The sequence below is a fragment of the Hyperolius riggenbachi genome, chromosome 5, assembly GCF_040937935.1.
Source record: "Hyperolius riggenbachi isolate aHypRig1 chromosome 5, aHypRig1.pri, whole genome shotgun sequence".
Taxonomy (NCBI): Eukaryota; Metazoa; Chordata; class Amphibia; order Anura; family Hyperoliidae; genus Hyperolius; species Hyperolius riggenbachi.
This window is the reverse complement of record NC_090650.1, coordinates 256583903-256596207: the sequence shown is the minus strand read 5'-3', so window position 1 is coordinate 256596207 and position 12305 is coordinate 256583903. Positions and strand designations below refer to the sequence as shown.

The 12305-nt window shown below is 47.8% G+C and overlaps 1 protein-coding gene across 1 annotated transcript in view; it reads left to right on the top strand.

Moving 5' to 3' along the window:
• ACD (ACD shelterin complex subunit and telomerase recruitment factor) overlaps window positions 1-10716 on the top strand; it is a 148812-nt gene extending 138096 nt beyond the window's left edge. Inside the window, exon 15 of the mRNA XM_068236821.1 lies at window positions 10611-10716. Within this exon, the coding sequence (XP_068092922.1) occupies window positions 10611-10662 (52 nt within the window). The 3' untranslated portion in view covers window positions 10663-10716. The remainder of the gene's footprint in view (window positions 1-10610) is intronic.
• The last annotated feature ends 1589 nt before the right edge of the window (window positions 10717-12305 follow it).

Here is a 12305-nt window from a genome sequence, read left to right as displayed (position 1 = left end):
GTTGGTGGAGGGTGGATCCGGAAGGGCTACGGCGAGGCGTTGGACTAAAGAACGTCCGCATGTCCGACATCACCATGAGATCGCTGGAGCGTCCTGTCTTTGACTGCGTGGACACGGGAGGAGGATTAGTGGCAGTGGTACCTTGCTGGCGTTGTGCTGTCACATCACCCTTAAAGGCATTGTAAAGCATAGTTGACAGCTGGTTCTGCATGTGCTGCATCCTTTCCACCTTCAGGTGAGTTGGTAACAGGTCCGCCACTTTGTGCCTGTACCGAGGGTCTAGTAGTGTGGCCACCCAGTACAGCTCATTCCCCTTGAGGTTTTTTATACGGGGGTCCCTCAACAGGCAGGAAAGCATAAAAGATGACATCTGCACAAAGTCGGATCCAGTACCCTCCATCTCCTCTTGCTCTTCCTCAGTGACGTCACGTAAGTCAACCTCCTCCCCCCAGCCGCGAACAATACCACGTGAAGGTTGAGCAGCACAAGCCCCCTGCGACGCCTGCTGCGGGTGTTCTCCTGCCGCCGTCCCCTCCTCCTCCCCCAAAGAAACACCTTGCTCATCATCCTCTGAGTCTGACTCATCTTCTGCACACGACTTCTCTTCTTCCTCCTCCTCCCCCCTCTGTGCTGCCGCAGGTGTTGAGGAAACAGCTGGGTCTGATGAAAATTGGTCCCATGCCTGTTCCTGCCAGAACGGTTCCTGGTCACACTCATTCGCAGCTTCATCCGCCACTCTACGCACAGCACGCTCCAAGAAGTAAGCGTAGGGAATTAAGTCGCTGATGGTGCCCTCACTGTGGCTCACCAGGTTGGTCACCTCCTCAAACGGCCGCATGAGCCTGCATGCATTTTTCATCAGTGTCCAGTTGTCGGGCCAGAACATCCCCATCTTCCCAGACTGTTTCATTCTACTGTAGTTGTAGAGGTACTGGGTGACGGCTTTCTTCTGTTCTAGCAGGCGGGAGAACATGAGCAGGGTCGAATTCCAGCGAGTCGGGCTATCGCAAATGAGGCGTCTCACCGGCATGTTGTTTTTCCGCTGAATTTCCGCAAAGCGTGCCATGGCTGTGTAAGACCGCCTCAAATGCCCACAGAACTTCCTGGCCTGCTTCAGGACATCCGCTAAGCCAGGGTACTTTGCCACAAATCTTTGAACAACTAGATTCATGACATGTGCCATGCAGGATATGTGTGTCAGCTTCCCCATATGCAAAGCGGCAAGCAGATTGCTGCCGTTGTCGCACACCACGTTGCCTATCTCCAGGTGGTGCGGGGTCAGCCACTCATCCACCTGTTTCTTAAGAGCAGCCAGGAGAGCTGCTCCAGTGTGACTCTCCGCTTTGAGACAAGACATGTCTAAGATGGCGTGACACCGTCGTACCTGGCATGCAGCATAGGCCCTGCGGAGCTGGGGCTGTGTAGCTGGAAAGGAGAACTGCCACTCAGCCAAGGAGGAGGAGGACAGCGAAGAGCATGTAGCAGGAGGAGAGGAGGTGGCAGGAGGCCTGCCTGCAATCCGTGGAGGTGTCACAATTTGGTCCGTTGTGCCCTGCTTGCCATCGTTCACCACCAGGTTGACCCAATGGGCTGTCTACGTAATGTAGCAGCCCTGCCCGTGCTTGGCAGACCAGGCATCCATGGTCAGGTGTACCCTTGACCCAACGCTCTTCGCAAGAGATGACACCACTTGCCTCTCAACTTCACGGTGCAGTTGGGGTATGGCCTTTCTCGAAAAATAAGTGCGGCCTGGCATCTTCCACTGCGGTGTTCCGATGGCCACAAATTTACGGAAGGCCTCAGAGTCCACCAGCCGGTATGGTAACAGCTGGCGAGCTAACAGTTCCGCCACGCCAGCTGTCAGACGCCGGGCAAGGGGGTGACTGGCCGAAATTGGCTTCTTCCGCTCAAACATTTCCTTCACGGACACCTGACTGCTGCTGTGGGCAGAGGAGCAGGAAGCGCTCAAGGGCAGAGGCGGAGTGGAGGAGGGTGCCTGTGAAGGTGGAAGGGAGAAAGCGGCAGAAGCAGATGATGCACCTGAAGGAGGAAGAGGAGAAGGAGGGTGACTTTTCTTTTGTGTGCTGCTGCTGCTTTTGCTCAGGTGGCCATCCCATTGCTGTTTGTGCCTTTTCTCCAGGTGCCTTCGTAAGGCACTTGTCCCTACGTGAGTGTTGGCCTTTCCACGGCTCAATTTTTGTTGGCAGAGCAAACAGATGGCTTTGGTCCGATCTGAGGCACACACATTAAAAAATTTCCACACTGCTGAGCCACCCTGGGATGTGGGCACTATGGGGACCTCAGCAGCTGATGCTGAAGGGCAAGTTGGCTGGCTGTACATAGGTGGCGATACATGGTGCCGGACTCTGCCACCAGCTGTTTCTGACGAAGAGCTGCCCCAGCTTCTTTCAGCAACTTCTCTCCTCCTACTACTCTCTGACTCCCCCTCTGAACTGTCCCCCTCTTCATCTCCTCTATTGGGAACATACAGAGGATCCCTATCATCGTCATCATCGTAATCATCCTGCCCAGCTTCGCTTGCCTCAGACAAATCCAAACATGCACCATCAGTAGGTCCTTCATCCTCCTTACACGTTACATCCATAGTGTTGCCGCGTAACTCAGACATATGAGCTGGTGAAAATTCATCTGGCTGTAACAACAATGGCTGTGCATCAGTGATTTCAACACTAAATAATTCTTGCGAAGTGTCAAATGCAGCGGAAGTGGTGCTAGTATTAGCGCTGGTGGCTGAGCAAGATGAGGTGTTCTGTGTCGCTAAATACTCAACCACGTCCTGACAATCTTGGGAGGTGATGGGACGTGCCTTCTTCCGAGCACTGTACTGTGGGCCAGGTCCACACGAAATTACATTTACATGACCTCGCGCAGACCTGCCGGGTGGCCTTCCTCTGGCTCTGGCACTACCTCTTCCTCTACCTGTTTTGTCCATATCGGGTCGGGTATGCACGGAGTGGTATATCACACTGCGTGCACTCACGTAGGTAGGTGGGTTCACTTAACTGCACAGGTATGCGCACTGATGCGGTGGGTTCACTGAACAGAACAGGTATACAGTGGCGGGTTCACTGAACAGAACAGGTATGCAGTGGCGGGTTCACTGAACAGTACAGGTATACAGTGGCGGGTTCACTGAACACAACAGGCATGCAGTGGCGGGTTCACTGAACAGAACAGGTATGCAGTGGTGGGTTTACTGAACAGTACAGGTATACAGTGGCGGGTTCACAGAACAGGTATGCAGTGGCAGGTTCACTGAACAGAACAGGTATGCAGTGGCGGGTTCACTGAACAGTACAGGTATACAGTGGTGGGTTCACTGAACACAACAGGTATGCAGTGGCGGGTTCACTGAACAGAACAGGTATGCAGTGGCGGGTTCACTGAACAGTACAGGTATACAGTGGCGGGTTCACAGAACAGGTATGCAGTGGCAGGTTCACTGAACAGAACAGGTATGCAGTGGTGGGTTCACTGAACAGTACAGGTATACAGTGGCGGGTTCACTGAACACAACAGGTATGCAGTGGCGGGTTCACTGAACAGAACAGGTATGCAGTGGCGGGTTCACTGAACAGGTATACAGTGGCGGGTTCACTGAACAGAACAGGTATACAGTGGCAGGTTCACTGAACAGAACAGGTATGCAGTGGCGGGTTCACTGAACAGAACAGGTATACAGTAGCGGGTCCACTGAACAGAACAGGTATGCAGTGGCGGGTCCACTGAACAGAACAGGTATGCAGTGGCGGGTTCACTGAACAGTACAGGTATACAGTGGCGGGTTCACTGAACAGAACAGGTATACAGTAGCGGGTCCACTGAACAGAACAGGTATGCAGTGGCGGGTTCACTGAACAGTACAGGTATACAGTGGTGGGTTCACAGAACAGGTATGCAGTGGCAGGTTCACTGAACAGAACAGGTATGCAGTGGCGGGTTCACTGAACAGGTATACAGTGGCGGGTCCACTGAACAGAACAGGTATGCAGTGGCGGGTTCACAGAACAGGTATGCAGTGGCAGGTTCACTGAACACAACAGGTATGCAGTGGCGGGTTCACTGAACAGGTATACAGTGGCGGGTCCACTGAACAGAACAGGTATGCAGTGGCGGGTTCACAGAACAGGTATGCAGTGGCAGGTTCACTGAACACAACAGGTATGCAGTGGCGGGTTCACTGAACAGGTATACAGTGGCGGGTCCACTGAACAGAACAGGTATGCAGTGGCAGGTTCACTGAACACAACAGGTATGCAGTGGTGGGTTCACTGAACAGGTATGCAGTGGTGGGTTCACAGAACAGGTATGCAGTGGCAGGTTCACTGAACAGGTATGCAGTGGCGGGTTCGCTGAACAGGTATGCAGTGGTGGGTTCACAGTACAGGTATGCAGTGGTGGGTTCACAGAACAGGTATGCAGTGGTGGGTTCACAGTACAGGTATGCAGTGGTGGGTTCACAGAACAGGTATGCAGCCAGGAACAAGCTAAGCCTAACTAATCTTTCCCTATGAGAGACAGTCTGCAGCAGCTCGCCCTACTCTCACTAATGCAGGCACACGAGTGACCGTAATGGCCGCCGCTGCCTGCCTTATATAAGGGGGGTGGGGCTCCAGGGGCTAGTGTAGCCTAATTGGCTACATTGGGCCTGCTGACTGTGATGTAGAGGGTCAAAGTTGACCCTCCATGTGCATTATGGGGCGAACCGAACTTCCGCAAAACCTCGCCTGCGGGACGCGAACGCAAACCACGGAAGTTCGCATGGAACCGTTCGCAGGCGAACCGTTCGGCCCAACTCTACTGGCCACACAGTCCCACAGCATGATGGAACCACCACCATATTTTACTGTAGGTAGCAGGTGTTTTTCTTGAAATTCTGTGTTGTTTTTCCTCCATGCATAACACCCCTTGTTATGCCCAAATAACTCAATTTTCATCAGCCCACAGCACCTTATTACAAAATGAATCTGGCTTGTCCAAATGTGCTTTAGCATACCTCAATCGGTTCTGTTTGTGCTGTGGGCGGAGAAAAGGATTCGTCTGCATCACTTTCGCATACAGCATCTCCTTGTGTAAAGTGCGGTGAATGGTTGTACAATGCACAATGACTCCATCTGCAGCAAGATGTTGTAGGTCTTTGTTGCTGGTCTGTGAGTTGACTCTGACTGTTCTCACCATTCGTCGCTTCTGTTTATCTGAGATTTTTCTTGGTCTGCCACTTCGGGCCTTAACTTGCACTGAGCCGTAATAATTATTCGGCCACCTTTGATCTGAGTGCAGTCAGTTGCCTATAGACATTGCCTGATGAGTGTAAATGACTAAATAGAGTGCACCTGTGTGTAATCTAATGTCAGTACAAATACAACTGCTCTGTAAGGGCATCAGAAGTTGTCTAAGAGAATATTGGGAGCAACAACACCATGAAGTCCAAAGAACACACAAGACCGGTCAGGGATCAAGTTATTGAGAAATTTAAAGCAGGCTTAGGCTACAAAAAGATTTCCAAAGCCTTGAACATCCCACGGAGCACTGTTCAAGCGATCATTCAGAAATGGAAGGAGTATGGCACAAGTGTAAACCTACCAAGACAAGGCCATCCACCTAAACTCACAAGCCGAACAAGGAGAGCCCTAATTAGAAATGCAGTCAAGCGGCCCATGGTGTCTGGACGAGCTGCAGAGATCTACAGCTCAGGTGGGAGACTCTGTCCATGGGACAACTATTAGTCATGCACTGTACAAAGTTGGCCTTTATGGAAGAGTGGCAAGAAGAAAGGCATTGTTAACAGAAAGCATAAGAAGTCCCGTTTGCAGTTTGCCACAAGCCATGTGGGGGACACAGCAACCGTGTGGAAGAAGGTGCTCTGGTCAGATGAGACCAAAATGGAACTTTTTGACCAAAATGCAAAACACTATGTGTAGCGGAAAACTAACACTGCACATCACTCTGAACACACCATCCCTACTGTCAAATATGGTGGTGGCAGCATCATGCTCGGGGGGTGCATCTCTTCAGCAGGGACAGGGAAGCTGGTCAGAGTTGATGGGAAGATGGATGGAGCCAAATACAGGGCAAACTTGGAAGAAAACCTCTTGGAGACTGCAAAAGACTTGAGACTGGGGCAGAGGTTCGCCTTCCAGCAGGACAATGACCCTAAACATAAAGCCAGGGCAACAATGGAATGGTTTAAAACAAAACATATCTATGTGTTAGAATGGCCCAATCAAAGTCCAGATCTAAATCCAATTGAGAATCTGTGGCAAGATCTGAAAACTGCTGTTCACAAACGCTGTCCATTAATCTGACTGAGCTGGAGCTGTTTTGCAAAGAAGAATGGGCAAGGATTTCAGTCTCTAGATGTGCAAAGCTGGTAGAGACATACCCTAAAAGACTGGCAGCTGTAATTGCAGCAAAAGGTGGTTCTACAAAGTATTGACTCAGGGGGCCGAATAATTACGCACACCCCACTTTGCAGTTATTGATTTGTAAACATTTTTTGGAATGATGTATGATTTTCGATCCACTTCTCACATGTACACCACTTTGTATTGGTCTTTCACGTGGAATTCCAATAAAATTGATGCATGTTTGTGGCAGTAATGTGACAAAATGTAGAAAACTTCAAGGGGGCCGAATACCTTTGCAACCCACTGTATCTGGCAGTTCTGCTGTTTTATTACTGTGTATAAACCTTCTGGAACGCTAAGCATTTACATGATTACAGTCTACTTTGAATATATTTCTTGGTGTGTATTGCTTTGGAAAAGCTGCCAGTTGGCACTTTCAAAATAAGCTGCAAGATTTCTGTGAAACACTGAGCAAGCAATCTAGCCCTACTAGATAAATCCAGAGCTAAATTGATTATTTGTGTTTACCTGTATTGTCAAATGCTGTCAGGATTCAATAGATCTAAGCACTGATGAAGTCCTTTAAGGTGCGCACACATCTGTGATCTGTGTCATCCATTGGGGATCAGGACCCAATCTCCTTGGGCAACATCGCCGAGCCGGCCAGTACAGTCACGTGGTGGCCGGGGGAGAAGTGGCTTCAAAGAAGTTGGCCATCCTTCAGGTGAGTTGATGTGCTAGGCGGAGTCGCAATAACGACCGTTACGCCAGATCGGATCGCCAAGATCTCTGACGACTCCCGCGCCAAAGTACCGCGATCACTTGAAGTCTTGTTTGCTTCCGACGTGTAGCGTTTTGTAATGTCGTGCATACCCTCTGACAGGAAGAAGCGTCGCTTGACGACCGTCGTCAAGGGAATGTCGCAGAACCCATCAGGCGGTGAGTACGGGACTTTGCACACTAGATCAAGACTGTGTGACTAGGGATGGTCGGAAAATTCCGCGGAATTATTAATTCCGTGATTCCGGACGGAATTAGCCGATTCCGATTCCGGTGGTCGGAACGGAATTCCTATACCTCTTAAACGGAATTCCGCGGAAATGTTTTAATTCCGACGGAATTAAATATGGTCTAAAGGGTAAGACAGATACCTACTACACACTGCATCCTGGGTTCAAATCCCAGCTATGGTATATAAGCATGCTTTTCAAAAAGTGCAAATCCTTAATCATGCTACTTTTTCTATTGAATTGATCATAATGGTAGTATGGTTTATGCTAGGCCAGCTTTAGCATGTAGTGTGGTTCATGGTCTAGAGGGTAAGACAGATACCTACTACACACTGTGTCCTGGGTTCAAATCCCAGCTTTGGTATATAAACTGTTTTGAAAATCTGCAATTCCCTACTTGATGATATAAGAGGATAGATGGATGGATAGGAGGAGGAGGGAGAGATTTTAAAATTTTTCCGACGGAATTCCGTATACGTCGGAATTCCACGGAACAGCTCCGGAATACCGTCGGAATGAAACGGTAGCGGAATTTCGGTATGACGGTATGCGGAATTGTCCCGGAAACGGAAATGGGCTCTTCCGACCATGCCTGTGTGTGACATGGTGTCAGATTGCTAAATAAGCCTATAGAATCATATATAAGTCTCTGTATGTTGCATTTACTTTTCTATTCCTGTGCCTCACTCTGCAGGCCAGTGTACTGTATATGTATCAGTGACTTTTATTTTAATCGCTAACCTTGAGCTACCAGCCTGTTGGCCGTGGCATATCCTTTTAAGTCAGAGGTCATTCATCATACTCGGTGGCTCTTGGCAATATGAACAGGAACCAAACATATGCGTAATGTGATGGTGTGTGCGCGGCTTCAGTTCATGCTGGGGGGGGGGGGGGGCAATGGAGCCCGGGGGGTACCTGGCAGAGGTGTGTTGGAGGTGCTAGTCCGGATGGGGAGAGGTGACTATGCAATCAAGATTATTGAAGAATAAAAAAAAATAATCTTAGGAGGGCCAACATTTTTATTATTATTTATTGTATTTCTAAAGTGCCAACATATTATGCAGTGCTGGACAATAAACACATACAATGATACAAAAAAATGACAGACGTGCAAAATACATGGGCTGGTTAGGTAGGCTCAGTAATACAGGTACTAGGCTGTCATAGGAAAGGAGCACATGATCATGTAGAATAGACTAGGGAAGGGAGGACCCTGCCAAAGGCTTACAATGACCACCTATACCTATTTACTTGGAAGAGGATGGACATCTTTGGGTCTCTTTTATTAATAGGGGCTCCCAGATTCCATCATAAGTCCACTCAGAACGTACATCTACAAGTCAGAGGCGCTCAGTGTGGTTTTGATGCTGTTAAGCTGTATGCTCCTTTTTTCATTGGCCTGATGAAGCGGGATTGAGCCCGTGAAACGCGTTGCCTATTTTTACTGTGGAGTATAAATAAATTGTTGTTTGACTGTTGATGCCACAGTCCTTCCTTTGTTTGCTTTGTCCGCATGGATGGGATAGGCCCACCACTGCCCCATCGGTTTTAAGCTCGTTTAAGTGACTTTTATTCTATTGGCGCCTCTGGAAAGCTTCTACATAGTACATCTACAAGTGTGGGAGTAGTAACCCCCGACTCCCTGAGCATGATGTGGGGAGGAGTCCCTTGTCCTTGACATGGACAGAGTTTTGCAAGAGAGCGAAAGGATTTCCATTATTCTCATGCAGATACCCCCATGTTACTGATAAAGCTATGTATGGCAGAGCCCTAGGCTGTCAGGCGCAGGCATCCTGGCCATGCCGGTTGGCATAGGGGACAATGGGTTGCTCATCTGACCTAATTTCAGCCAAGAAGCATTCCTACTTAACACATGTAAACAGAAATATCCAGGGCTGTGGAGGCGGTACAAAAATCTTCCAACCCCGACTCCTCAGTTTATGAAACAACGACTCCGACTCCGGGTACCCAAATTGGCTCTGACTCCTCGACTCCGACTCCTTAGTCTTATACTTAGCGGGGCTGTGGATTTTGTACAAAATCATCCGACTCCTGACTCCGACTTCTTAGTTTATGAAATCAACAACTCCGACTCCAGGTGCCCAAAATTGCCCCGACTCCAACTCCACAGCCCTGGAAATATCTCATTTGAATGATTTCATCTTTTCTGCACTGCTAGTATTTACTTGGCAGTACAGAGACAAATGACTTACGAGACATGGCAGTGGGTGGGTTTAGCACGTATTTCCGGTACCAATCTTCTTCAGTCCACTCTGATCATCCACACTATTGTACTATTATTGCATTCCTTCTCTGTTCTCCCATCCTACTACCAGTGCGGGATGCTGGCAGTATTTTACTCTTCACCACTTATCACCTTAATCTCACTTTGCCCGTTATCCAATTAACTTTTTTCCTGAGTTTCCTCTGAGGAGATAATTTTTAATCTTATGGAAAAAATAATTTTTCAGCATGTAGCAATTGAAGAAGTATTAAAAGGTAATATCAAACGTATTTGTAGTAAGTTCTTACTTGTTGGGAGCTTTATAGGTATTTCATTGGCAAGGTTTGAAAACATCTCCTTGGAGAAGACTTATAAGAAAAGTTAATCGGAAATGGGCCTTCTGTGACTAATGTAGCTGTCAATTAATTGTGAAGCCATTTTGTATTTACCAGTATACGGTACTGGTATATTGTATCATTCCACATTTTGAAATCTCCCTTATTTATTGTTGCAAGTATGTCTACAATTGGGCATAATATTCCCTTGATGATACTGGATTCATACATTTCTGTTGACTTTTCTGATCTGTGTATTGTACTCTTTTTTTTACCCATATATCATTGTTGAACCATTGATTTATACTGCCCCCTTTGTGCTGCCAAGCGTTTTGCTTTTACTTGGTTTTATTGCCAATAGTGGCTAATAAAGATTATTGTATTTAACACTTCATGATAGTTGGCTCATGATATTTAAGGTTTTGGTACCCCTGGTTGGATTTTCTTTGTTTGTTTGTTCATTACTAGGGATGCTCGGTAAATTCCGTGGAATTGTTAATTCCGTGATTCCGGCCGGAATTAGATCGATTCCGGTAGTCGGAACGGAATTGTTAAACCTCTCAAATGGAATTCAGTGGAAATTTTATTATTTCCGCGGAATTTTATTATTTCCGCGGAATTTTCCGGGATAACACACAAAAAATCTTTCAATTCTCTCTCTCTCTCTCTGCAGTCCGACGGAACGTGGCAAAAGTGACATCATGCAGCGGGCGGGGCAGCCGTGAATTGAAAGCAATCAGCCTTCGATTGGATGAGTTGAATTTCCTGGTAGATCACTGGTGGGGTGGTGGTCACTGGTCGGAGGTTGCTGTAAACATGCTGGATTATCAGCTGAGGCGCTCATTATCCGCCAACTCAGACGAGTTTAATCTAGTGTGTATGGGTCTTTAGTCATACCTCTTGGGTGGTGCTGGTCCTTTTGGGTTTTTGTTGTAGACAGCTGAATCAGATGAATTAGAAATTGCCTGATTTTACCACCTTACCTCTCTCTCTCTCTCTCAAAACAGCTTACATACCTTAGCCAGGATTTGAACCCAGGTCTCAGTGTGTAGTTGGTATCTGTCTTACCCCCTAGACCACCAACCACAGTACATGCTAAAGCTGGCCTAGCATGTACCAAAAAAAACATGAACGCAAAGCACACGTTTCCCCTGCAAGGGTATTTACTTTAATAGCTTGTATAACTGTGTTTTGCTGTTTGCCGCAAGCCCGCAAAACATGCAATGGGCTCAATTCACAAAGCAGTGATAACTTAGTTAGCACGCCCTAAAAGGCCATAGTAACTTTAAACTTTACCGCTAAACTTTGTGCACGCTAACTAAAACCTTTGGCTGTGCTAACTACTTAGCACTGTAGTTAGCATGCCCAAAGCTTTTAGGCGTGCAAACTAAGTTAGCTGTGAATCGAGCCCATTGGCCTCTATTCATAAAGCAGTAATGCTCAAAACAGCTGACTTTACCGACCTCTTAGCAAAGTGTCCATTCATGCTACTTTTTCTATTGGATTGGTCATAATGGTACATGCTAGGCCAGCTTTAGCATGTAGTGTGGTTAGTGGTCTAGGGGTTAAGACAGATACCTACTACACACTGAGACCTGGGTTCAAATCCTGGCTAAGGTATGTAAACTGGCTTTTAAAAAAGTACAAATCCTTAATCATGCTACTTTTTCTATTGAATTGATCATAATGGTACATGCTAGGCCAGCATGGTCTAGGGGGTAAGACAGATACCCACTACACACTGCGACCTGGGTTCAAATCCTGGCTAAGGTATGTAAGCTGTTTTGAAAAACTGCAATTCCCTACAGGATGATACAAATTGATGGATGGATGGAGAGAGAGAGAATTCGGAATTCCGCGGAACTTCATTAAATCCGGCGGAATTTTATAGCGACGGAATTTATCATTGACGGAATCCGTGAATTCCGACGGAACAGAATTTGTTGGTTCCGATCATGCCTATTCATTACCAATTACCCTGAGCACATGCATGCCTCTTATTAGGCCTGTACACACCTAATAGGGGTGGGTCCCAATCCCTCAGGCAACATCACCGTCAGGCAACATCGCTGGGCCAGGGGTGTACAGCTGCGTAGGCTGACAACGTGCTTTGTTTCAATGCAGTCTGACGGAACGTGGCAAAAGTGACATCATGCAGCGGGCGGGGCAGCAGTGAGTTGAAAGCAATCAGCCTTCGATTGGATGAGTTGAATTTCCTGGTAGATCACTGGTGGGGTGGTGGTCACTGGTCGGAGGTTGCTGTAAACACGCTGGATTATCAGCTGAGGCGCTCATTATCCGCCAACTCAGACGAGTTTAATCTAGTGTGTATGGGTCTTTAGTCATACCTTCCGGGTGGTGCTGGTCC